This window comes from Petromyzon marinus, chromosome 19 (genome assembly GCF_048934315.1).
Source record: "Petromyzon marinus isolate PM22_M1 ecotype Great Lakes invasive population chromosome 19, UKy_Petmar_22M1.pri1.0, whole genome shotgun sequence".
NCBI classification, from domain to species: Eukaryota; Metazoa; Chordata; class Hyperoartia; order Petromyzontiformes; family Petromyzontidae; genus Petromyzon; species Petromyzon marinus.
The window spans coordinates 6,668,050-6,694,683 of NC_133685.1; the positions used below are offsets into that span (position 1 = coordinate 6,668,050).

Consider the following 26,634-nt stretch of genomic DNA (forward strand, 5'->3'; position numbering starts at 1 on the left):
CTATGATACAGAGTCTTGATGAGAGAATTCTTCTGTGATGGATGGTGGTGGGAATCCGGTTTCAGATAAGCATCAGTATGGGTAGCTTTCCTGTAGACAGAGTGGCTCATTGAACCATCAGGTCTCTTTTTAATTAGGACATCCAAAAAAGGTATCGTGCCATCTATTTCGACTTCCATGGTAAATCTGATGGCTGGGTGTATGGAATTGATGTGGTCGAAGAATTGGTCTAGAGCAGGCCGGCCATGTGGCCAGATGACAAAAGTGTCATCCACGTACCTCTTCCATAAGGTTGGGCGCAGAGTGGCAGTCTGGATGGCGTCAGTCTCAAATTTCTCCATGAAAATGTTAGCTATAACTGGAGAAAGGGGGGAGCCCATTGGGGTGCCCTCAGTTTGTTTGTAGAAAGTTCCATTCCAAGTGAAGTATGTATTGGTTAAACAGTGTCTCACCAGGGGGGTACCTCAGTGTTTAGTCCTTGATGAACCAAGTCTTCAATGATTGCAATGGTGTCAGGTACAGGAACCTTGGTGAATAAGGAAACTACATCAAAACTGACAAGCAGGTCGTCTGGGGACAGGGAAATACCCTTGATTGTTGATACCAGGTGAGTAGAATTTTGTACCGCAGAGGTGGTCTTTCCAGTGAAAGGACGCAGGATTTCAGACAAAAAACGAGCTAGTTTGTAGGTGGGGGAGCTGATAGTAGAGACTATGGGACGAAGAGGTGTATCAACTTTATGTATTTTTGGTAAGCCGTATAATCTTGGTGGCCTGGCAGCAGAAGGTTTCAACGAAAACTGTTTAGATTGATCAATTAATGCGGTTGAATCAAAAATTATTTTGTTGGTTTGTGTGACGAGGCTGTTGGTGGGATCTCTTTTTATTTTTGTATAACTACCATCGTCGAGTAATTCTTTAATTTTGTTGTTGTATTCTATTTTATCCATGATAACAGTAGCATTGCCTTTGTCAGCTGAGAGAACTACAATATCATTCCTCTTTTTTAATTTATATAATTCAAAACGCTCATCTTTGCTGAGGTTGCTAGCTGGCATCTTAGCGTTTTTGAGGGTTGCAGCGATTTCAGATCTTGCTACGTCTGCAGCGATGTGACCCAGGCCCCTGAGAGCAACGTCTACTTGGGCAATTATATCATTAACTGGTATGTGTTTAGGTGTGACTGCAAAGTTTAGACCTTTAGCTAAAACGGATTTCAGACCATTGGAAATAGAACTGTTACTGCGATTAATTACGACTTTATTAACGTCTAACTTTTTGGTGTGTGGGTCCGGTCTTTTGTTGAAGAGGAGGTTAAATTTGGAAATCAGGTTTTCCTTACATTTGGTCGACATAGTAGCAGCTGAAGAGGCAGTCATATTGTCTACATGTTCCCAATCCGATGTGGACATTATTGCCGTCAATGATAAGTGTGATTTGTAGAGTGTCTTGTCTAACTGATCTAGTTCTGTGCGTATAAGTCTTATACGCACAGAAGACAAGACACTCTACAAATCACACTTATCATTGACGGCAATAATGTCCACATCGGATTGGGAACATGTAGACAATATGACTGCCTCTTCAGCTGCTACTATGTCGACCAAATGTAAGGAAAACCTGATTTCCAAATTTAACCTCCTCTTCAACAAAAGACCGGACCCACACACCAAAAAGTTAGACGTTAATAAAGTCGTAATTAATCGCAGTAACAGTTCTATTTCCAATGGTCTGAAATCCGTTTTAGCTAAAGGTCTAAACTTTGCAGTCACACCTAAACACATACCAGTTAATGATATAATTGCCCAAGTAGACGTTGCTCTCAGGGGCCTGGGTCACATCGCTGCAGACGTAGCAAGATCTGAAATCGCTGCAACCCTCAAAAACGCTAAGATGCCAGCTAGCAACCTCAGCAAAGATGAGCGTTTTAAATTATATAAATTAAAAAAGAGGAATGATATTGTAGTTCTCTCAGCTGACAAAGGCAATGCTACTGTTATCATGGATAAAATAGAATACAACAACAAAATTAAAGAATTACTCGACGATGGTAGTTATACAAAAATAAAAAGAGATCCCACCAACAGCCTCGTCACACAAACCAACAAAATAATTTCTGATTCAACCGCATTAATTGATCAATCTAAACAGTTTTCGTTGAAACCTTCTGCTGCCAGGCCACCAAGATTATACGGCTTACCAAAAATACATAAAGTTGATACACCTCTTCGTCCCATAGTCTCTACTATCAGCTCCCCCACCTACAAACTAGCTCGTTTTTTGTCTGAAATCCTGCGTCCTTTCACTGGAAAGACCACCTCTGCGGTACAAAATTCTACTCACCTGGTATCAACAATCAAGGGTATTTCCCTGTCCCCAGACGACCTGCTTGTCAGTTTTGATGTAGTTTCCTTATTCACCAAGGTTCCTGTACCTGACACCATTGCAATCATTGAAGACTTGGTTCATCAAGGACTAAACACTGAGGTACCCCCCCTGGTGAGACACTGTTTAACCAATACATACTTCACTTGGAATGGAACTTTCTACAAACAAACTGAGGGCACCCCAATGGGCTCCCCCCTTTCTCCAGTTATAGCTAACATTTTCATGGAGAAATTTGAGACTGACGCCATCCAGACTGCCACTCTGCGCCCAACCTTATGGAAGAGGTACGTGGATGACACTTTTGTCATCTGGCCACATGGCCGGCCTGCTCTAGACCAATTCTTCGACCACATCAATTCCATACACCCAGCCATCAGATTTACCATGGAAGTAGAAATAGATGGCAAGATACCTTTTTTGGATGTCCTAATTAAAAAGAGACCTGATGGTTCAATGAGCCACTCTGTCTACAGGAAAGCTACCCATACGGATGCTTATCTGAAACCGGATTCCCACCACCATCCATCACAGAAGAATTCTCTCATCAAGACTCTGTATCATAGAGCCCAATGCATATCCGACCAGGAACACATAAGCAGTGAACTCAAGCACGTACACCAAGCTCTTAGGGCTAATGGTTACTCCGACTATACAATCCGCAAAGCTATCACTCAAACCATGAAGAAGAACCCTCTTGAGGAGCCTTTCAAAACCATCACTTTACCCTAGATTGCAGGGATCACAAAAAGATCTCCAAAATCTTGAATAAACACAAGATCCAGGTCCGTTTCAACACATTACATAAAATCCATAATCTGGTTCCGTCTGTAAAAGATGTGATTCCGGACATACAGTACCCTGGTGTCTACAAACTAAGTTGCCTCTGTGGTAGTAGTTACATTGGAGAAACCAAACGCCATATCTCGGACCGCATTCGTGAACATAAAGCAGACCTTAAACACGGTAGGACCAACACCTCGGCCGTAGCAGATCATTGTTCTAATTCAGTAGGCTCACATGCCATTGACTTTTCCAAGACGGAGGTTCTTTGTAAGCCATCTGGCTTCCATGAGAGATTCGTTCATGAGGCTATCCACATATACAAACACAGAGACAATTTCAACCGAGAAGATGGATTCTATCTTAGCAATCATTGGAAAGATTTGATAAATCATTTCAGTTCTTGATTGATTGTTCACGCTTACAGTGGCTTTCAGACAGCATACATAAAAACAAATTTCGTCTCCCCCCTCCTCTTTTCAAAAAATAGATGGACTAGTCCAGGCAAACAGCCAATCGTTGCGCGTGACGCAAACGTTATTTTTATATATATAAATAAATATGCCGTTTTCAAAATAAATTTATGCAAACCGACACATCTGATGATGACCGTTTGAGTTATGGTCGAAACGTCGTGAGAATTTTTTATTGTTTTATATATATTTTGTTATTTTGTTGTTTCTCTTCAACGTGACTTTACCGAAAAAACTAAGAATATGTCACCGGTATGCCATTGTTGAACAATCGTGGTATGCACAGCAAAAGTCACGTATTGTCCAAAGAGCGTGTCAATGACATTCTTGCACTCACAAACACCCACATATACAAAGAACCCCCATATAGTCTTAATAGACTGTTGAGGAAAGGGGCCGTCCATAAATGACGTCACGCACCTGGGGGGGGGGGGGGTCAGACATTTGTGACGATGTGTGACGAGGGGGGGGGGGTTGAGAAATGTGACGTCACATCAAAATGCGCAACTTTAAATAAATATAGACAACACGTTCTACTTAATTAAATACACGTTTTAATAAATGTTTTGTCCCACAACATCAGAGTGCAGCGCCACATTAAATACGCACTACAATGACAACAGTTTAAAGCGATTTGAAGCATGTTTTATTTTTTGGGGGGGGGGAGGGCAGAGCTTTGTGACGTCATATTTGAGGGGGGGTCTGACTTTTTGTGACGCCGTGTGACGAAGGGGGGGGGGTAAAAAATTGTGCATAATCGCGTGACGTCATTTATGGACGGCCCCAAAGTGTTGTTATGAAATCCTTATGAAGGATGGAACAGTACCGGTGGGGGCCAGCACCACGCCCGATCGCCTTTGTCTCCCTAGTGGCAATGGTTACACACCACACCAGGTGCTCATTTGAGACAGAGTCGACCTAGGAGAGGCCCAGGAGTGGCTCAATTAATCGTCACTGGTGTTGGCCATGAGCGGGAGTCGGACCTCGGGTTTCCGGGTTCATAGCGCAGTGTGCTAACCGCTACACTACCGCGACACCAAGCATCTCTCACACACACACACGTGGCCCCAATTTCCCATGGCACTCCTCCGGCTACCAATTGGCTACAGGGTACTTTGGGGAATGAGGCTCAATTGATCCCTCATTGCAAAATCTGGATGACAAATGTCTCGTGAATTTGGCAGAATCGCTTTTGCAGAACTTGTGTAATTCTGCATGAAGTGTTAAAACCAACTCTACTTGAATCAGGCCCAAAAGATCAACCACCCTCGTTTAATAGATGCTGAGCAGACCTTTGAACTATAACATCATATTCATCTTACCTCTATATAAGGAACGAAACAGTAAGACTTCTCCACAGATATGTCTGTCGCCTGATGAAGCTAGCTGTAATTACTGGCGAAACGTCGTACTCAGATTGTACATGTTGTGACCTGGCTCTCCAACACACCGGCGTGCTGTACTAGTAACGAATTGGCCACGTTCTGTTTACCTGACAACCCTTACTAGTTGGCTGTGTTGGGTGGTGGCGGGTTTTAACGACACATATTTACGTAATCTAATCCAAGAAAACCTCTATCATGGATTCATCTTACCTGTTTACTGCTCTTTCTCAAAGGAAGTATCAGGTAAGTAAAGTTCCCATCACCAAACATTCCACTGCAAAATGGAAAACAACAACATCGATTAGAAATATGGTCGTGCATATCTATAGCTTTATACTTTGCTGTTTTGTTTTACAGGAATATATTCCTGAGAATGTTTCAAGGTACTGCAACAACACATTGTTGATCGTAACAAATTAATATTTGGTGACACCGCATCGGCAGTGGTGCACAAGCACAAAATAAACTCCACACATTTGTCAACAGCACTGTGGCCTTAAAAGGAAAAGTACATAATTAATAGGTGATATATATTCTTGGTTCTTTCGGTAAAGTCACGTAGAAGGGAAACAATAAAATATAAAAAAATATAGAACAATACAATAATTTTTTAAAATTATTTTATTGTTTCCCTTCTACGTGACTTTACCGAAGGAACCAAGAATATGAATCCCTGCAGTCACGAAAGCTTTAAATCAAAATTTAATAGGTGATATCTTTGGAAATGGTTCACTCTCGCACAGCAAAGACATAGAGAGCCCCTCTATATGCTGTGAAGAATTTACTTATTTATTATTATTTATCCAAGAGAGGCACACTGAGCCATCGGACTCTTTGTCAGGTGGGCACCGCATTATGTTTTTTTTATTTTCAGATGCTTTAGTGTTCATATGTGTGAGAGAAAAAAACCGGAACGCCGTGGAGAAAATCCACACGTGCAATGGGGCAACACTTACAGGGGGGAAACAGAATGGCGTCTGGTCCACTTGCTGAACGGCCTTCTCCCGGCGAGAAGGCCGTATGGCACTGTGACGCCCAGGATGGGAAGGGAGTTTCACAACGTCCGTGTGCGATTCGCCAACCCTCGTTGCTGCCTCCGCAGTGCTCAATTACACGCCACCTGCGCAGCCACCGCTGTCCAATGAGGGCCATTACCCGAAATGTCACCCGTCATATATTTGTTCCTTTTTTTGCGGCAGTGTTATCGACGAAAGTCCACAGTTTTTTGTGACAAATGATGTACGGTAAGTCCTCGCTTGACACACTTTCGCACAATTCGTTTTCACAATGGCACACTTCGTCTTTGCACAGTGCGACAACAAGCCCCCCCCCCCCCCCCCCCCCGTTATAACGCGGAGCGCGTCCATTAGGATGCGGAGCGCACCTTTTGCGACGCGGCTTCTGAGCGGTCGACGACAAACTACTTTTTTCAGCTACGCGTCTGAGCGGTTGTGGGAATCTGGGCATATGCGCGGGATGATTCAGTACGCAGCGGCGTGGTCTCGTCTCAGTCCTTTTTTTTTAATTGTTACACAACACGATACGCCAATCGGCATTGGAAGGGAACGGAAACTTCCCGAGCAACAACTCGAATTCGACGCGGCAGGACTGTAGAAAGTGGTGGGGGCGGGTTTGGACTCGCTGCCCCAGCCAAGTGTGGACCACGATTAGGGGACACGAGGATTTATATGGGGGAGATCATCTCAATAAAGAATTAAAGCTTTCGTGACTGCATAAATTACTCATTGGTTTTTTTCGGTAAAGTCAAAGTATGTAGAAATACCATAAAATTACATTAAAATAAATCAATCACGACGTTTCGACCGCAACACAAGCGATCTTCATCAGGTGTAAAAAAACAAATAGCACATAGGGTGACATCAATGCAACACATAGAAGGTGTGAATATTTGTCCTCCACAAATGGAAGATCGAGCCACCGGCAAATTTGTGAGTGCACATCACGAACGACTGCCGAAGACAACGGGCAAATTCTGTTTAACACGTGGCACGCTTTCGCGACCAATATTATTCATAATAAAGGTTTTTGGGTTAGATCGCGTTATTTATAAATGTGTCGTAACCCTCCACCACCCGACACGGCCAAACAGTAAAAAAATGTGTCACGTTGACAAAAGACAAATAGCTCACTACTTTAGCCCGCCGGTGTGTTGAAGAGTGGATCCTACAGCATTTGCAAGTCTGGTGGCACAATCAGGGACTCATACGCTCAGCACGCCCGGATGCCGTGTGTGATGGCTTTGCAAAATAAAACGTTTAGAAGGTTGGGGCGCTGTATTTTCCGACTCTTCCGTTATCCGGATGGGCACGCCACCGTCCCAATTAAGGCGCTCCCCGTGGGTGGGAGAGATTTTGTGGCAAAATTAAACTCGCTTGCAATCACCCAACAAAAAAAACGGTTTCAATCGGCTGCAGTGCTCAATGTGCCTTCCAAAAGTCATTGTACAGTTACGGACGTTTCTTTACAGCAAAGATTTACGGTGGTTGTATATGTTACTTGTCTAAATTTACATATTTTAATCTATTTTTATAGGTTTAAAAAAAACGAATACCCTAGAACTCTTCCAAGCATCACCTCCTCATCTGCAAACCCTATTATCAGCAAGGCACAGTGCAGCCATTATAATTTCCATTGTCAATGGCTTCCCCAAGTAAATTGTTGATATATTACAAATGAAACTTTGTTTACGACTGACACCTTGCCCTCTATCTCCTATTTCTACTCTGAAGCGAAATCAATCGACTGTCAACCCCCCCATGGGACCCAATCCCCACCTACGGAGGGCCCGTGTCGACCAATCACGCTGCGATCTTTGTGACACACGTGCACGGCAGCGTGTGCTCACATACACGTTCAGCCACGCACATTAGGGGAAGCAAGTCCACACTGCTGCAGCTCTCCGATGCCCTCTGCACTCGCAGAGGCTTGGGCAATGTGCGAGAGGCCACAATTCTGCACATTGCCCAGCAGCTACAAACTACAACTGAAAATCACTCAACTATTTTTTTTATTTTTCCCAGGTTAGGCCCATTGAGCTATGTAGCTATTTTTCGGAAGCGACCTGGCTATCTCAAAAGATAGCTCAACGAAGTGGCTTATGGCGTGTAAATGTATCGCAGTCAAATACTCTAAACGCGTGATGTTGATTCTAAATGTGGAGGGAAAAACGGGAGGTCCCGGAGAAAAATCCACGCGACCACGGGCAGAACATGCAAACGTCAGGATTTGGGATCGAACCCACGACCTCCTGCATGCCAGGCGAGGCGGTTAACATCTCGCCACCATGTAACAGGCAATACAATTATTGGCCAAAAATCCGATTGCTGAAAAATTACCTCTGCAAATGATGATACAAATCGGCAACAGCAGCAACATCGCCCCCTACAGCGATCATATCGGAGGACCCTCCTGAGCAACATCATTGAGGCTTTCCTGGGTTAAGAGGCGTGAATAACATAAATAAGTTGGTCCTAGTGCCGCGTTTTCACTCAATCATTTAAAGATAGCTCAGCGTGTGAAGCAAGCCCCATTCAAAATCTTACAACGGACAGGCCATGTGCCATCGGGGAGGGGCTGTGAAGGGAGTGGGGTGCAGGCTGACGAAATCACCGCAAGGCCCTCGAAATAATTTATTACCGTTCAATCTCAAAGGGCTTCCCGCTAGCACGCGCGCACGTGTGTGTACATATAGTAGAAACATATATGACGAGCGGTAGTAGCGGTTAGCGTGCTGCCCTATGAATCCGGTGAACCGAGTTTGATTCCCGTTCTCGGCCAACATCAGTGGCGATCATCTGATCGGGTCTTGGGCCTCCCCTGGGTCGACTCAGCCTTAAATGAATATCTGGTGCGGTGTGTAAGGGGCCGTCCATAAATGACGTCACGCGATTTTGGACGATTTTTGACCCCCCCCCCTTCGTCACACGGCGTCACAAAAAGTCAGACCCACCCTCAAATATGACGTCACAAAGCTCTGCCCCCCCCCCAAATATATAAAACATGCTTCAAATCGCTTTAAACTATTGTCATTGTAGTACGTATTTAATGTGGCGCTGCACTCTGATGTTGTAGGAGAAAACATTTATTAAAAAGTCTATTTAATTAAGTAGAACGTGTTGTCTATATTTATTTAAAGCTGCGCATTTTGATGTGACGTCACATTTCTCAACCCCCCCCCTCCCCCATCGTCACAAATGTCTGACCCCCCCCCAGCGTGACGTCATTTATGGACGACCCCTAAAAACATTGTCACTGGGGGCGTGGTGCTGGCCACCCACCCCCACGTGTCCCGACCTTCATAGGTGCTCGCTAACAACACTTGCCCCAATATTTTTCTAAGGCTACACGAGGGATCTTTGTTTTATATAGAGACAGACTCACGTTTGGAATACGGCATACTTCACAAGGTCGAGACCGCAGCATAGCCAAGGCCACTGAGACCGCTATAACTCGCCTTTCATTCCGTTAGACCCTGCATGTGTTGCGTAACCTCTACCTGTCCTCCAGGCTCAGCTCTCACTCTCATCGCCACCTTGGTTGCAAGCCTCTGGGCGTCTATTTGACGTCCTCCTTTGGTTTGCCACCTGCATCCTGCTCTCGTGCTTCAACCCATCGCAACGTCCGCTTCTTTACGAAGACCGCTGACAAGCTCGTGCCGCTCGCGTTATCGGCCAACGAGAGAGGATGTGCCAAGTCGACACCACCGGACTTTCACTTAAAGACTCGCGACCTTTTTTTTTTTTAATCTAGAGTTGACTATCTCACTATTCCACCACCTCAAGTAAAGATTCCACCTTCTTCACTGTATACCAAACCTGGACATGTTTCTCAGTCAACCTGGGTCTATCAAAACTGTGCAGTAAACTTTGATTTAAAGCTTTCGTGAAATGCAGGGATTCATATTCTTGGTTCTTTCGGTAAAGTCACGTGACTTTACCGAAAGAACCAAGACTGTGCAATGATCTGTAAAACGAAGTTCCACGCACCACCACCACCAGATAGATCCCAGTACCAATCAATTCCTGTCACCTGAACGCAGATGCCAATCCTCATACTGGGAGCTTCTTCAGGAACTGATTCGGTTCGGTTTGATCGGTTGCCGAAGAGACCCCCATCACATGGAGCGAAACCTCGGAACATTGTGCCGAACAATGCGCAATGTGCTACGTAAGGACATGTCAGAAAGTTGTACAGCAGGAAGCACCAAAACCCACGCAGCAGATTTCACATCCACACAGCCGAATGTCTCTACCCCCCTTGCCGACTTGAACCGGTAGCCAGAGCGTGGAAGCTGGCTGACTTGAGCAAGTACCGACTGCACGTGATCTGCTGCTCAAGCGTTCCGCTTGTGGAGCGCCAGGCACATCCTTAAGTTGTAACACACACACACATATATATATTACACGTGACATGGGGTGTTCATGAATTAGCCCCGTACATAGTACAGTCGTTATCTGGCTGTCGCCCGATGAAGCCATTTGTAAATTACTGGCAAAACGTCGCACTCAGATTGTAAACGTTGTGGATTTTTGCTCTTCAACACACCGGTGTGTTGTACGAGTAACGAATTGGCCACGTTCATGTTTACGTGACAAACCTTACTAATCGGTTGTGTCGGGTGGTGGCGGGTTTAACGACACATTTATATCCACGCGATCTAAAATAAAAAAAACCCCTATATTACAGTCGTTATATAAACGCACGCATCAAAGGAGCGTTTCGTCACGTACTGCAATCCCTGGCAAGTGGAGATTGCCACGACGGAGAAGACGACTCCACGTATCTTCCCCTGGTAGTAGCAGTGCTCTCCACCCTGCAGCACACAACGGGGCAATGCGTTTACACCGCGCAGAATAACAGGGAAGAGGAAATCGCACGACATATATTAAACTTAAAAAAAACAAAACCTCTTGGTGGACTTGTATATGTATTTCTACTGACCGTGTACCTCGTATTTTTCATTCTATATATGCTGGTATGTGCAATCCAAAGGTTGAACACGAAATTTAACACTCTTCTGAAATTCGTGGTCCGCCAGGAAGTGTCACACTGTGTTGTTGGCCTGACTGGATGTGGCTTCACATAATGTTTTTTCAGGTTTGTTGAATTCTCGTCTCTCATCTTTTTGTTGTATTTACCTCCGTGATTTGTTCTTGACACCTGATGAAGATCGCTTGCGTTGTGATCGAAACGTCGTGATTGTTTTTTGTTTTAATATAATTTTATTGTATTTCTACATACGTGACTTTACCGAAAAAAACCAATGAGTAAAACAAAACCCGTTAATTGATTAATGTCGGTCATATTAAGAACATAATTCCATGGCACAAACCAACTGACTTCTCCTGGGGATATTAGTTATAATGCGTTACAATACGATTTGGATTCACGTAGCGTTTAAAATGTATCACGTCTCGACTCTACAGAAACAGTGGGCATCTCTTTAAAGTGGCCTACCCTCTTCAGTTTGGTCGGTTGCCCTGGTTATGTTTTTTGTGTGCTGTTTTTAATGCATTGGCGCATTGGGATCCTAGGATGGAATGCGCAATTATACAGTTGAATTATTATTATTATACAGAGAGAGAGAGAGGCGGAAGCACTGATGGCTGGGGGCAGTTCCAGACCATGGGAGCAGCAGAGGGGAATGAGTGACCCCCCCACTGAGTCCCCAAATGTAAACCTTGATGTTGATGTTACAGCAAACGAGACTGTTCCATGTATTTGGTACAGCCCTGTGAGCCATTCGGCTCTTGAATCGGGTGCAACCGCAACAAACAAAAAACAAAAACATGAACAAGAAAACATCTTAAAGTGACTATGTGTGACTGTGCAAACAGAACATCCAGGCAAAAACATCAAAATATTCCTGAAATAGCACCGTACACCAACGCTGTGTGCAAAAATCCCAGTGGGATGCAAGTCAAACAACAACAACAACCACAAGACAACTAAGATTAAGGCTATCAGTCTAACTCCGTACTACAATAAACAAAAACATGGCCAAACCAAAAAACTTTTCGAAATCACCAAAATAAAGCCATAAATGCAATGTAACAGTGATCATAGAGACTGTGACCGAATTTTTTACAATAAACTACATAAATAACATGTAACACCAAACCCTAGAGCCATAGCTGGCTGCATGAGTCACTCCACAACAACAGGAGCATCAGTCGGAGTATCACATTTTTCAATGCACCTTTAAGAGCAGCACACTAAACAAAAATACAGATAATACTTTGCAGCGGTCATCCGGAGCGAAACATTTTATTTTATTTTAGGCCACTGAATAGCAGTGGCAGCTAGGGGTGTACAATGCCTCTAGAGCAGTTAATCACCAAGCAAAGTTGACCCACGTTACAGGCGCAAAATACACTACAAAAGTGATGTTAAGCAGCGCCACAGTTGGAGTGATAGCTCATCTGGCACTGATTCGAGACAGAGCAACAAAAACAAAACCCAATACACACTAAGTGGAAATACGAGGACAAAAAAATTACATATTCTTCAATGGGATCACAACCTTGAATTGTATAGATCATTCATTATTTTTTTTACCGCACACACATACTTCCAAGCAGATTCTAGAAAAAGATAAGTGAATAGCAAACACCGCTGTTCCTCGCATTTGTCAACAATGAAAAGGCATTGCATTGTAAAATGATGCAGACATCCAGGCGCTTACAAACTAAGAGCTTAACAAAAAAAGTACAGTAATCTAAACCATTTGTAAAGACGGAATAGCTACAATGACATGTTGTATGAAGATACTAACAAATTACAAATCTGAAGAGGCCCAGGCGCAGGGATACATGGTCACCAAGGCTTATTCAAGGCGACATAAGAAGATATTGTCCAAAATTCAGATTGGAGAAGGGACAGTATTATTAGATGTTATTTGCCATTGAGTTGCACATTCACACTTCAATAAAAATTGAATTTTTAGGATTAATTTTAAGCCGTGCGACAGTGCGTTTGCATCTGGGGGTTTATGAGGACTGCTTAAACATATTGTAATTTATTTTTAAATGTTAAAAGTTTCGTGGCAATGTTTCTTTATGATCTGCCATCGAGAAACAATCGTGTTCCCACCGTGTCGAAGCTCTCATGTCCGCTCCGGTATCGTTGGTCACTCAACTTCCAAAAAATAATCTTCCAAAGGTCAAGCGTAAACTAAAAAAACCCATCCACATCTGTGACATCACTTTGCGATGTGTGTATTAAAAACATTTTTAAAACATATTTCACTAGAATAATCACGTGGGATGGAACATGTGGTGTCCGAGGTGTCGATTGACACATGCGTAATAGCAAACACGTATTGCGATCTCAATTGAATAAATATACTAACATTGATGACATAGTTTCTTACCTTCGACAGCAATGATCTTCCTTCACCGTTAAAATGTTTTTCCATGTAATTTGACGAAAGCAGATCGCTACAAAACAATAACATTAGATAGACTTGTCATTAACCACTTTAATTCTCATGTGTCCCTACAATGGTTCAGGTTTTCATTATCAAACAAGATGCGTGCAATGCATGAACGCGCGTCACTGATAATTCACGTCTACTGACATAAATTCTTGAGAGAATGCATTTCAGCTGGCTTATCATGAAATGATAATCCATTGGTAGTCATTTCGGCCGGATTTAACACTGTTCTAACATTTAGATTAAAGCCATAATTAAACGCTATTATTAACACAGTTTTTTATTTATGTTGTGAAACTATATTATCTTCCGAGCTGAATTTTTTTACGAGCTGATTGTCACAAGGCATTGCGTGGTACTCATTTTTTGTTCACGGTTTTGAGCAAGTGACTGTACCAGCATTCGTTAAACATGCATCGTGCAGTCCACACAAGATCCGTAAGATCATTTCAAAATGATCTTCTTCTCGACATAAACACACATAGGAGTAACACTTTGATGGCGTTACACATGGGCATCGTCAATTTACTTTGAAGAAGACGCTATTGATAGCTTGCATTGACACTCGTATTAGAGCACAAGGACAGACTAATGCATCGTGTATGCATTATTAATTAAGATCCGAGAAAACTGATTAATGCACATTTTAGAGGTCAACCAACCATAAGAAGAAGTTAAATTAAGAAAAGGTTTCTCTACCATTGACCAAACACATACTGTTATCAAGCAGATTGAATAGAAAAGATCAATGAGTGATGGATATCATTATGGCCGGCTTTTATTGATGATGAGGAGCCACGTTCGATTCAGCAGAAACAGATTGCAGTTATACAGGTTCTCACAGAAAAAAAGCCTTATCATAAATATACTGACATTCGCTATCGTTTACAAAGAAGGAACCGCTGCATTGAGATTGTATGAACAGAGCCAGTCGCGGACTGGGACTAGAAACCGATCCAGGCTTTTGTAAACACACCGGGCCCAAATTTCTGTACGATCTCTAAGGTAACCTTTGGGCTGGTCCAAAAAAAACAAATGGACCGGTGAGGAAGTATCTTTGTGGCTGCCGAATATGGGGAGTTAATGTCAACTGAAAGTGTAAATAGGCCATGAAGCGTACACATTAGAGGTAATGAAATATTAAAATGAAAACAATATATATATATTTTTTACTTTGATTACATTTTCAATTTCACCACACCTAACGACTCACCGGCCCTCGGAGTGAACCGGCCCACTGGGCATTTGCCAGGGCCAGTCTTGGCGTGAACAGAGTAATGCAATACGGGTCCCGAGAGTTGAACAAGGAGTAAGCAGTGGTTGTCCTAACAGCTAAAATTAAACAAAACTATTTTTTTAAATTTTAGCAGGTAGCGCTCTCGGAGCTATATAGCTCTTTTCCACAAAAAAATATCTCAACGAAGTGGCTTATTGCATGGAAATGTATAGCAGCCAAATACTCTAAACGCATTTTGATTCGATATGTTGAGGGGAAAACCAGAGAACCCGGAGAAAAATTCACGCCACCACGGGGAGAACATGCAAATTCAAAATATACAGGCGTCAGGGTCGGGACCGAACCCATGAGCTCCTGTACACCAGGCAAGGTAGTTAACATCTCGCCACCGCGGCACCCAGCGGCTGCCCTGTAGAGAAACTGACCCCTATAGCAATGCAGAATTTCCATCACTGGCTCAGGGCTGACCAATGCTAATTTTGTATCGCAATATTTTACTTTGTAGAGAGAATAAACAAATACAAATAGTTGAGCCATCACTGTGATCTGCGCGATCTTCCAATCGTTCTCCATCATGAGCAGGTACCGAATTGGTTTTAGGATCCAACAGCTAGAATTCGATGTGAATGGTAATAAAATTGCAGTGTGTGTGTGTATAACATGTTGAATAGTGGGTAAAGCAAAGCTGTGAATACTCACTGGTTTAGATGAACGTCCAGGATAAATGATAATCCAAACACATTGATGAGGAAGCTAGCTTGGGCAATGTGGAAGACCTGTAATATAATGACACACACACATTCAAACAATTATATGGGTTAAAATTATACTATACTATTAAAAAGAAGACGTATGCGTATACCAAGCAAAATTATATCGAGGATATTCATTCCAATGTCTGGACTAAACGTGCTTCTTCACAGCCTCTCATACTCAACTTGAGAGATTGCCACGATCATGATGTCGTGGTAGCTAAACGTTCTTAAGCTCTAGCGCAGGAAAACTAGCAAAGGGACCGCGATACCGCCGTGCAGAGCAGCAGCCACTGTGGTATCGTCAGTCTTTCTTAGACTTAGATAGGGCGAAGGTACATGCACAACATCTAACGCCCATGGGCAGCAAACACACACCATCCACACACAAGACATGCATGGTTAGTACAGATACACGTGCACAAATATTCACACAGTTGACACACGCGCACGGCCAAACGCATATTTACACAGTGCACACATCCACACGGTCAGCATACGTACAACAACCGCCGTTCGCCACTAACTGGCGGTGACGACACAACGCCACTGCTGTGCCTTGAGGCCACATGCAGTGTCGAAGGCTCACTGAGAGCAGGTCATGGGACAGACCCAGGTGCCATGGGTTGACTCACTGAAATAACTTACAGATGCACCACCTGTGCTCCCTACTGTGCCAACGTGCTGCGTTGAAGCTGCCCGGCGCACCACTCCGTTGTTGCCGGAGGGTGATTGTCTCCAACTGCCCAGTAGAGTCCCACATGAACCTCCTCCATAGCGGTCTATCTCGACACAGCTGGTAACAGTAATTGACAAGTCCACTCAGTTCAACATCCTGCCTGCAGGAGCTCACCGATGGAAATGTGTTCAGATTTTTCAAGGATCTGTGAGCTCCTCACAGGCGAGCATGAATGTTCCAAACCGGTGCAGATGTTCCTTTAGAGGGATTCAGTTTTCGCAAGCATAGAGAAGAGACGGCATTCCTGTGGCCGAGAAGACCTAGAGCTTCGAATGGGGCCAGGTAGCTTCCACACAGCGTTACACAGCCCATGAAAAGAGAATGCCGCTCGCCTTATTCGGAGTGAAACCTCTTCTGCCAAACCGGAATTAGTAATTTGCACACTGCCCAGGTATGGAAACTCCTCCCACAACTGCATGTATGAATGTTGCACTTCTTTCGCACCGTACGTAGCCAACCGTGCTAATCAGAGATGCGGGAAACTGCCCCATCACCAATGGGGTGTTGAGGGGGTGGAGTGTTTGATGACACAAATACCCAGGCAGGTGCTTAGTTTTGGTGGGGCTGAGGGTAAGACCTCACATAACGAGCTTATTTTGGTGTTTCCAAGGTGGTGCTGGCAGCATACATAAACACAGGTACACATCACACACATATAATTGCATCCAAACATAAACTGCATGGACATGCAGTAATTTAATATGCGGGATATATGACCCAGCTAATGCTTCCTCGTCTGCTGAAGAAGTTAACTAATGGGAACCATATTTACATTTGTCAAGAATCTGAGCTCTACACAACTATCCAGCCTGGTAAGAACCCAGTATGGAGCATAGACCTGTCTGAGTTTTTCAAGCAAGCACAGGTGTTCCGATAAAGGGGTCTACCATTCACAAGTGCACAGATGGCAGGGTTAATCAGTCATCGTTGTTGCTTATTTATCCAGCAAGGCCACGGTAAATTGTAGGACTTTTTTCACGAAGATCCTGCATTTTTTTATGTTTAAATATTTTCTGCTAATTAATGTTCATACATGTGGGAGGAAACCGAAGCACATGGAAAAAAACAACATGTGAGGGGACTACGCTATCCCCACACAAATGGAAATAGATATCAATAAGTCCACTTCCTCTACTCCTTCCTCCTGGCGAGCCAGGGTATGGCACCTCGACACCCACGGGAAGGAAGTTTAGCAACATTTGTGCGATCCACCAACCCCTGCCTCCACAGTATTGGACTACAGGCGTGCAATACCACTGTTGAAAGCCATAGAAATCTCCTCAAACTACGCGGTCAAAAAGAGATGGTTGATAATTTTGAGGCCAGAGAATATCCCTGTCGCATCCCGAGGTCAACAGGGAATGGCTGACTTCCTGGTCACGCAGCTTTACGTGGGCCTGCCCACCGTCACGAAGGTCCTTAATGACCGTGAGCAGAGGGTCAGGCATCCTGAACGTATGAATAACCCAGAGCCCAACAATGATGGCTCAAGCTATGCCATCTTCCAGTAGAGGCCGATTCTTACAATGCATAATCCAAATTGATTAATTCGCGGATGATCTTCTAATTTGGACTATGACAATGGCACACAATGGCCTACTCTTGCGATAGATGTCACAAGATCTTGAACGTCCACTTGAGATGCTCCAGTGGTTGCTACAATCTGTGCGGTCCTCATAAAAGTGGCTACCGGGCATTTCCCTCATTCATTCTCACCATCTTCAGTGCCCAACAGCTGAAAATGCTCAGAGGGTTTGCTCGAAATGCGGAGATGCAGACTTAGCGGTCCATTATCACAAATCACTGTTTATGACCTTACCATCAAAACTCATATGTACATACAAATACACACACAACTATCCATAAACACACAGACTAAACATACTCACAACCATGGAGAAAATGAACACACTCAACCATGGACAAAATCCCGCCAGTTTTCGGACTTGGAATATCACTTGAATTATTTATTACTCGAGGGCCTATGGACAGAGTAATGCTCAGCCAGTTAGCCCGCTCCTGCCCATTCACCCCCGCCCTTTTACTGCTAATCTATAAGTACAATGCTGTACGTTACAAGTACAGTCCTGTATATGAGACGTGTAAAAAGCATACCCTTCTCCCAGCGATTCTACGAGTTACTGATATTCCACCTCACGATTTGATTCAACGTTGTTTTTCACATCGTCAATGTTGTGTCCTGCAGTGGCTGCCAGGGTCACGTAAACGTTACATGCAGGTTATAAAGAACCACACACTGGGGGACACGGGCTTGCACACATCACCTTCAGGGTTCTTCAGCTAAAGTTACACTGTGTAAATTTCACGTACGCAATTTAATTGCATATCGGAAGCTAAGCTGGTTTGAGTCTGGTGTTTAAATGGTTGATCACCAGTGCTTGCCAGGTGTTATAGGCATGGGGCTAATTCGAGACCCAAACATTGCACCCTCTGGCTTTGACCACTGGTCCAACCATCAACCGCATCAGGACATCAACCGGCCAGTGCACACATCTCTCTCTGTTCACGAATGGAAAATTAAAGACAGGCCACAGTGGTGTGGCTGTAGCCATGCAACCCAAACCATTGACCATATAGCATACCCATAGAGACACATCGAGACCCAGTGACACGTAGAAACACATCGAGACCCAGTGACACGTAGAGACACATCGAGACCCAGTGACACGTAGAGACACATCGAGACCCAGTGACACGTAGAGACACATCGAGACCCAGTGACACGTAGAGACACGTCGAGACCCAGTGACACGTAGAGACACGTCGAGACCCAGTGACACATAGAGACACGTCGAGACCCAGTGACACGTAGAGACATGTCGAGACCCAGTGACACGTAGAGACACATCGAGACCCAGTGACACGTAGAGACACATCGAGACCCAGCGACACGTAGAGACACGTCGAGACCCAGTGACACGTAGAGACACATCGAGACCCAGCGACACGTAGAGACACATCGAGACCCATAGACTCATACTCATAAAGATACATTCATGATAAGCCATAGTAGCGCAATTGTGGCCATTCAACCCAAACTACGGACCATATAGTAAACCATTGAATTCCGCGCTCCTTCGAAGGAGGAGGAATATCCACACATTACTCCCCTGAAGCCCTCTCACGGCTAGCAAACCTTGGCATTGGCATTTGACTCCAGCACATACTACTGTATCGCAAGAACAGAAGAGGCATTGGGTCTGTGAGGTGACCAGGAGATGTCATTGCTGGGTGCTACCCCCTCGATTTTCTCCCTTGGAGCTCCAACTTCCTCTCACGTCGTTATTTGGATCTGCCAAAATATTTTTTTACCAATGTAGCAGGACTTCTGCTGCTGAAAGAAAAGCCTGGAAACTCGGCGAGGCTTTCCCGAGTAATTTGGCTTATGATCATAAGTGGTGGTACAGTGGTTAACGCACTGTGCGGTTACAATTCTGACCACGGATATCTGAACCAATACTGTGCTATCCCCCGTGTCATTCGTCAATCCGCACTGACAAACAATCCCCATGACAGAGTCAACATGTTTAAGAATCGTATTTATACTGGAGGAATCCGATGAGCTATAATGCTCTTTTTCACAGATGGGATGGAGGGGCCTTCATCTAGCAAAGGACTGACACATGCTGTACTTAAACAAGATGTATATAATCATAAACAAACCTTAATCATTAGCTTATTTGTGATATGTATTATATGCTGCGTCAAACTGAGATCCTCATCTCGTAAAGATTGATTCAGTTATTGATCCAAGCGAGTCTGCTGATGAGACACTGAATGTCAAAATCGGCCAGGTCTTGCTTGCCCTGAATCAAATGCTGCTACAATTATTGCACTCCCAGAGGGCCGTAAAAGCTGATGGGATGTGTTTAAAAAAAGGCGTTTTAGTTTGTGGAGAGACGGTCACGTGAAGGGGGACATTGTCCGTTTGTTTTGCAACAAACTTGCACATGAGCGAGCTACTGTGACCATAGACACGGCACCGCAAGGCCCAGCCCCGGCCTCCCTCCCTGGGGCCCTGGGTAGCTTGGCCCAGGGGAGCCCTGTAGAGCATTGAGGCAAAATAAAAGGCTTCTATTCGCTAGAAGACAGAAGTAGCATTGATGAGGTTAGCTTAGTAATAGGTTTTACCCTTTTAACTGGCACAAAAAACTGACACCTTTATTCAAGGCATCATGTCTGCAATAACCACAACACAAGCAGTCAAAATGCAAACAAAAATACAACTCTGATAATAATATGCACTGTCCTTGAATTTAATTGGTCCACACCCGAGACGGCTTTCTTTAGAGCCTAGTCTCCACTGGTGTTGGACCAGAAGACGCCAAAAGGCGTATTATTATATTTTTGTTTGCATTTTGACTGCTTGTGTTGTGGTTATTGCAGACATGATGCCTTGAATAAAGGTGTCAGTTTTTTTGTGCCAGTTAAAAGGGTAAAACCTATTACTATATCTTGTTACTGGCAAAGGAGGTCTCATAATGAGGTTAGCTTAATTAAGATGAATTCAGTGTCTAATTAGACACCTGTATATCATCACAAGCACCCAACTAAAGAACTCGGCCACATTTAATTTAGCGTTGCCACGGCAACCGCTTTTCTGGCCAATCAGAGAGCGCGATTCTTCTGGAGAGTTACGATTGGTCAGTGACGGACAATCTAAGTGGACAAAAATTAAACGAGTCATGACATGTCACACGTGTAAAATATTTTTGGGATAGCCCGCACCTCCATATACCCCGCAGGGTCTTGTTTTGTTTGTAAAAAGTGGTATACCCCGCGGGTTATATGCGGGAAAATATGGTAGTCTAAGTGTAATCTAAGTTTAATCTAATCTAAGTGTAATCTAAGTGTAATCTAATCTAAGTGTAATGTAATCTATGTGTAATCTAATCTAAATGTAATCTAAGTGTAATATATATTTCTAAGTGTAATCTAATCCAAGTGTAATATAAGTGTAATTTATATTTCTAAGTGTAATCTAATCTAAGTGCAATCTAAGTGTTATCTATATTTCTCAGTAAACGTTATAACCTCAAAAAACTCTCATGGCATCTATAAGCCTCTTATTATTACAGGTTCACTATGTCATACTACGGTTGGCTACGTACAGTGCAAAAAAAGTTCAACATCCTTACAGTATGTTCTATAACTCGGCAGCTGTGTTCCTGAAGAACACGGCATTATGGAAAAATCGCGTTATAATAAAAAAGGAAGTATGGTAAAGCACAGTCCGCGATAACACGAGAGATGCGTACGCAGGCTGAACAAAGACTCGAGGCGCATGGGTAGCATCTAGAAGCATCCAGCAGCATCCCCAATGCCTCGTGCGATGCTATGCCGAGGCAGCCGCACGACCGCTTATTCCTACTTGCTCGACGTACTTTGTTCACTCAATCGTAGTTCTGTTCACTCAATAATTTTGCATCAGCGTTATATAAAATGTGTTCCCTAATTCATACATTGCGTTATATCCAATTCGTGCAATGGAAATACGTGGCGTTATAGGAGAATACACTGTACTTTAGATTAAAATTTTCATTTTGTTATAATTCGCAATGCGAATGGAGTGATTTGGCATTCAATCAGCCCACAATACATCTATCTCTTTATGGCCTTGCCCCACCTTATCTCGCCGCTCTCGCCTCTTTCCATGTGCTCTCTCATCCTCGTCGCTCCCAGTCTTCTCTCTGTCTTTCTCTCCCTCTCTGTCACTCCACCCTGTGCTCAATCCCGTTTTCAGTTCTCCCTCCTTGCACCACCCTTCCACTGGAATCAACTTCCTCCCGTACGTTAAGCAGTCCTCGCCTCCATAACCACCTTCCGTTCCTCTCGTCAAGCCTGACTCACCTCTTCTGCTCCGCACATTCCCTTCCTCTTCCCTCCCCTCGCCCCTCCACCCCTTACAGTCGCTCCCCTATCGCCCTTTCGTGATCCCCAATTACCCCGTCTATCGCTGTCACTCATTCCTCTACACACCTTGAAGCACCCCCCCTTGCCGACTCCATCACACCATTCTGTGTCGCCGTTTTGTAAACTGTGTCATCAAGAGAGCGCCCTCATCAAGAGAGCGCCCTCGAGCGAGGGCGCTCTCTATAAAGATGACATTTTATGAGATTCTATGGAAATATCCAAAATGTGGAATTAAAGTGCACCAGTTTTGTTTCTATCGAGCACTTGGTTCACGTCGGCGCGGTGAGTAACAACTCTCGTTTGGCTGTCCCATGGTTAACCCTCAGTCCACAGTAACCTCCCCACGTATAGATAACATACACAAACTCAACACGATTAGCACGGTTGGCTACGTACGATAGGAAAGAAGTTTAAACATACATAGAACAATGCCGTGACCTTAAAAAGAAAGAGTATATAATTGCCCGGTAAGCATGCCAACGTTGTGTCAACTTTGACCCGACGTTGTGGTAGTGTGCTAGTAGTGTGCCTAAGAACACGAGGCATGCAATTATTGATTAATATATTTGGTATGATGTTCGGGTCACGTTTCGATTCTACACTATATATATATTCACATTTTTTTATATCCTCATTTTCGCTCTCTCAATCGCATCATTTTGTTATCTCCATTTGCAAATGGAATGCACCCAATAAACATCTCCAACGTTGGACCAACGTTGGACCGACGCTGCACATTTACTGGGTGCCCACTGCAGCAAATCACCTATGATGGATTCGCACGTGTCCTACGCGTCTTCAGTGCATTTATCAAGAGTACAATTAGGGGATGTACGGCTGTAGGTAAGGGCCCCTTGCTCTCTTGCGTGTGCCATCAACGGCCGTCGTCACCGGCAGGGAATCTCCGCTGCTTAACGATGCACGGCTCGCGGAAATCGCTCGCTGTAATTCGGCTGCACTGACCTTCACTTCATCAGACGGGGCGAGTTCCAAGTCAGCATGTTATTAAAAGCTCGCAATGCAGTCGTGCTTACATTGCGTACAAGAGAGAGTGTATATATATACTTTAACTCAATTGTAAAAAGGAACTCACAGTGAATACAGTGTTTATTGATTGTGTTCTGTTTCAAATTCCTCCGAGATGTGTAGCGCCATAGCAACGTCTTTTCACCAACATGTTTCTCGGAACAGATTTTTTTTTTAATGTGCCACTCTGTAATTGGATAGACGCCTCGCACCTTTACTGTTTCAAGAATCAGAACATCAGAATATTTATTTATACTGGAGGAATCCGATGAGCTGTAAAGCTCCTCTTCACGGATACGATACGAGTTCCAACGCCTCAGTTGCTCACAAACACAACAACAACAACCGCCATTCGCCACTAAGTGGCGGTGACGTCACCACGACGCTTGTGCCAGGCTATGTGCACCCTGAGGCCACGTGAAGTGTCGAACGCCCGCTGGCAGGTGGTCACGGGGCAGACCCAGGTGCCACGGGTCGACTGACTGAGATGACTGGCTGATGCACCACCTGTGCCCCCTACTGTGCCAACCTGCTGTGCTTTAGCCACCCGGCGCTCCGCTCGCTGTTGTGAGCGTCGCTCCTCCGCCCTCCGTTGTTGTTGGAGGGCGACTGCCTCCAACTGCCCAGTAGCATCCTTCACGAGCCTCCTCCACAGAGGCCGATCTTGACACCGCTGGTACCAGTCATCGGCAAGTCCACTCAGCTCCACGTCCTCCTGTACCACATCACTCCATCTCTTCTCTAGCCCGTGCCGCGCCCGCTTAGCCCCCTCAATCCGGCCAAACAAAAGCTGTTTCGGCATGCGGTGGCTGGGCATGCGGGCTACATGACCCAGCCATCGCAGCCTTGCCTCCCGGAGGAGCTCACCGATGGGACCCTGCCCAGATCTTTCAAGGATTTGTGAGCTCCTCACACAATCCAGTCTGGTTAAACCCAGGATGGATCGTAGGCAGGCCAGCCTAAATGTTTCTAACCGGCGAAGATGTTCCATTAGGGGGGTCCACGTTTCGCAAGCGTAGAGAAGGGAGGGAATGACCGTGGCCGAGAAGACCTGAAGCTTAGTGCGGAGCGACAGACCAGGTAGCTTCCACACAGCGTTACGCAACCGATGAAAAGATATTGCCGCTCGACTGATTCGGAGTGAGACCTCTGCTGTTAAACTGGAGCCACAAACACACACACACACATACACACACGTGCAAACAAACAAACACACGTGCACACGTGCGCGCGCACACGGAATGACGTGTCTCTGATCAACCACAGTTGGGCACAGGCAAGACATTGGAGCATTACACCGTCGGGGTTCAAGACGGCTGCAATTCAAATGAACACTGTCACGGCACATACCATGCCAGTGACTTTCGTTGAGCTTCCTATTATTATCAGCGCCATTTGACGTGGAGACCACATGTTTATTCTGGAAGTCCGTACACACAAAAGAACACCTTATATCCAGTAAACATTATTTATAGGAACCTTATGTAAAATTGTTTCTCAGAAATACAGCAATACGATTTCCCTTCGTTCGGACCCATGTGTAAAGAACTATGTTTCCTGCTCCATTAACAGTGAAGATGTGCCTTGTGGCTCAATCTTGCCGGTTAGAGCCACAAACCTGGGCCAGACCAGATGACTCTGCGTACAACCATTTTCATGAGATTCTTTGCGCGTGTGTGTGTGTGTTTTTTAATTAGTCACCACTATTGGTGCTAGGAACACAATCACACTCCCTGCAACTGAGATCCCATTTTATCTGCAGTGCGCCGCACTGAGTGCCTGCCACGAAGGAGCTGGGCTGGGAGTGCTGTGTCAGTGTCGAATCGGCCTACTCCTGCCTCTTCACAGGGCCATCGCTTTACCCCTTGCCACACGAGGACATGGAATGTATACGCAACGCATTAAGACGGTTGGGGGTGAAGGGGGGGGGGGCTTTGACACGAGGAGAGGTGACAGCAAAACCTAATGACCTTGCATTTGTGACCAACGTAAAGAGTCCCACTGAAACGCGAGGTCTTGTGCTCGTCTCAGACGTCACACTGCAACGAAAACCCATTGACTTGTTTTAGAACGGGGGACAAACCTGCCACTACGTGCTGTAATGATTAAGGAAGGGCACGATTCCGTCACAGCAGAACACACACAGTGCAGAGAGGAGGTGGAGTCGTGGACCCAGCGAGAGCAGGCGGCGCGCGGCCTCACGCTCGCGACAACATCTGCCGCACATCAATCGATCAGTCATAGGCGCTCGATCAAAATCAGTGGACGCTAAAGGCCCTCTGACGTCGTTGGAAACTAGCAAAGGCCATCGTCGCACCTGCACACCGGCGGCACGGTACAAATTGGCCCCGTTCGAAAATGACCCGCAACTTGGGAGTGCACGTCACAGCGGCTATGGTCGCCCCCCTACCGACAAACTAATGCCGCTTCTCAGGCCAGGTTTGCTCATCGCCAATCAACGTTGTTGCCGCACAGGGGCAGCAGCTGCCACTGGGGGGGGGGGGGGGGCGACGGGCTGGTAGAGTTTTTTTTAAATGTGTTGGAGATGAGTTGCGATATTAATCTCTGACTTATAATGATCACCATCACCATCGTCGTCATCGCGTGTAAAGCGTTCTGAGACACGCGGCCGCAGTGAAGGGAGGGCGGCTGAACCCAAAACGCAGCGTCGCGCCGACCACCCCCCCCCCCCCCCGCTTCGTGTACCTGCTGCTGGGCGCGCGCCGTCCTTTGGCGGATTTTTGTCGACAGCGCAGCCACGGCGGTCTCGTTGCCGTCTTCCATTCGCGTGACGAGCCGAAAGGGAGTGACTATCTCCTTGGAGACGAGGCTCTGGTGTCGGAGCACACCACCGTCCCTGGGGCGCGCGCCGCCCAGACCTGCAGCCAGCAGGCGGTGGGGGTGGGGGGAGACGGGGGTCACCGTGGTCACGGCTAGAGGTCACGGCTAGAGGTCACGGCTAGAGGTCACGGCTCCCCACGCCTCATTGTCAAGGACAAGGCTGGAGGAGGGCACGGCTCGCTCATGGCTTGGGTGGCCGGATGGTGGGGGGGGGGAAGAGTTGACGGTCAGGGGCAGTGATTTTTTCTTAAAAGGGCAAGGCTGCACTCGAGGCTGCTAGGCGCCAGCCTCATTAGGGTCTCCCTTTGGGGTGGGTGGACAAGGCGACTCCTGTGGCGTGCAAACACACGCTCGGCTAATGAGCCCCGACCCAAAGCCGGCAACGGTCTGCAGACATCGCGGTCAATGCTTTTGCCGAGCTTCTCGCTTTATAGAGCAACGATTTTCCGCACGCATCTCGCGAGTGAGCGGAGAGTCGCTGTCCAGGGTGCTGCCCAGCATCTTTACATCGAGACGCGACGAGACTCCGCAGTGCCCAGGATCTGTCTGGACGGCTGCGCGATGGATGGACGGACGGACAGACAGACAGATATACATACATACACCCCCTATGGATCATTCAGTG

The 26,634-nt window shown here is 45.5% G+C and overlaps 1 protein-coding gene across 4 annotated transcripts in view; it reads right to left on the minus strand.

Annotated features, from left to right (window-relative positions):
- Positions 1 to 26,634, minus strand: part of LOC116943739 (disintegrin and metalloproteinase domain-containing protein 11-like) — a 79,312-nt gene that overhangs the window by 49,034 nt on the left and 3,644 nt on the right. For 3 of the 4 annotated variants that reach the window (XM_032956860.2, XM_032956861.2, XM_076068113.1), the window contains exons 2-6: positions 25,875 to 26,047; positions 15,417 to 15,493; positions 13,418 to 13,484; positions 10,776 to 10,858; positions 5,236 to 5,299 (exon numbers count right to left, since the gene is read on the minus strand). In XM_032956860.2, coding sequence (XP_032812751.1) covers positions 5,236 to 5,299; positions 10,776 to 10,858; positions 13,418 to 13,484; positions 15,417 to 15,493; positions 25,875 to 26,047 — 464 coding nt within the window. Of the gene's footprint in view, positions 1 to 5,235; positions 5,300 to 5,981; positions 6,324 to 10,775; positions 10,859 to 13,417; positions 13,485 to 15,416; positions 15,494 to 25,874; positions 26,048 to 26,634 lie in introns of those variants that run through there. The other variant, XM_032956863.2, reaches the window with a different exon arrangement.